At 40.7% G+C, this 626-nt stretch overlaps 1 protein-coding gene across 1 annotated transcript; it reads left to right on the plus strand.

Moving 5' to 3' along the window:
- Positions 1 to 148: 148 nt before the first annotated feature.
- On the plus strand, positions 149 to 458 carry PHALS_08741 (uncharacterized protein; the record flags this gene model as incomplete). Its single annotated transcript, XM_024724144.1, has 2 exons — positions 149 to 256; positions 309 to 458. 2 exons carry the CDS (start codon positions 149 to 151, stop codon positions 456 to 458), a joined length of 258 nt encoding a protein of 85 aa, XP_024575050.1.
- Positions 459 to 626: the final 168 nt, after the last annotated feature.

The following is a 626-nucleotide window of genomic DNA, read 5'->3' on the forward strand; positions in this document are numbered from 1 at the left end:
TGCAGGCAGTGGGTTTAAAGTTGAGAGCAAGTCAGATCATGAAAATGAAGGCAAAATGAAATTGAATGAAGATGATATGAAAATTGACATTCCAAAAATTAACCTGTCAGCTACAAGGAACTCTTTTAAAACCGAAAGTGGGAATAAAATGAGAAAGCGTGCACGCCCAGGTGCACTCAATGACAGTTTGACATCTCGAGTTGTCAAGATAAAGCGACAAGATAGCCTACGTGAGGCCTCCTATGACAAAAGTTCAGTGGCAACTTCGAGTTCAGTTTCTGAATTTAACAACTCGATCTCGATTGCAGTACCGAAGCTTTCCGATACAAGGAGAAAGTCACCGCGAAATGTCTCTCGCAATGTATCCGAGGGAATTCCAAAATCGTCAGACTTCAAATTTTGCCAAGCGAGGCTCAGCACTGCAAAAGGATGAGACCCACGATCGACGAACAGCTTAGCAAAGAAGCCCTGAAGCAAATTACGTTGTTTTTCATGCGTGTAAGAGTTCAGTTTTGTTTGGACATTTTTGTCGTTGTAGAACCTTCCAAACTGTAAATTAAATCATATATGTCAGCGATTCCATTAGTTTTTCTGCATCATCTCCACTATCAAACTCTCGAAATTTC

Source organism: Plasmopara halstedii (genome assembly GCF_900000015.1).
Source record: "Plasmopara halstedii genome assembly, contig: Scaffold_323, whole genome shotgun sequence".
Lineage (NCBI taxonomy): Eukaryota > Oomycota > Peronosporomycetes > Peronosporales > Peronosporaceae > Plasmopara > Plasmopara halstedii.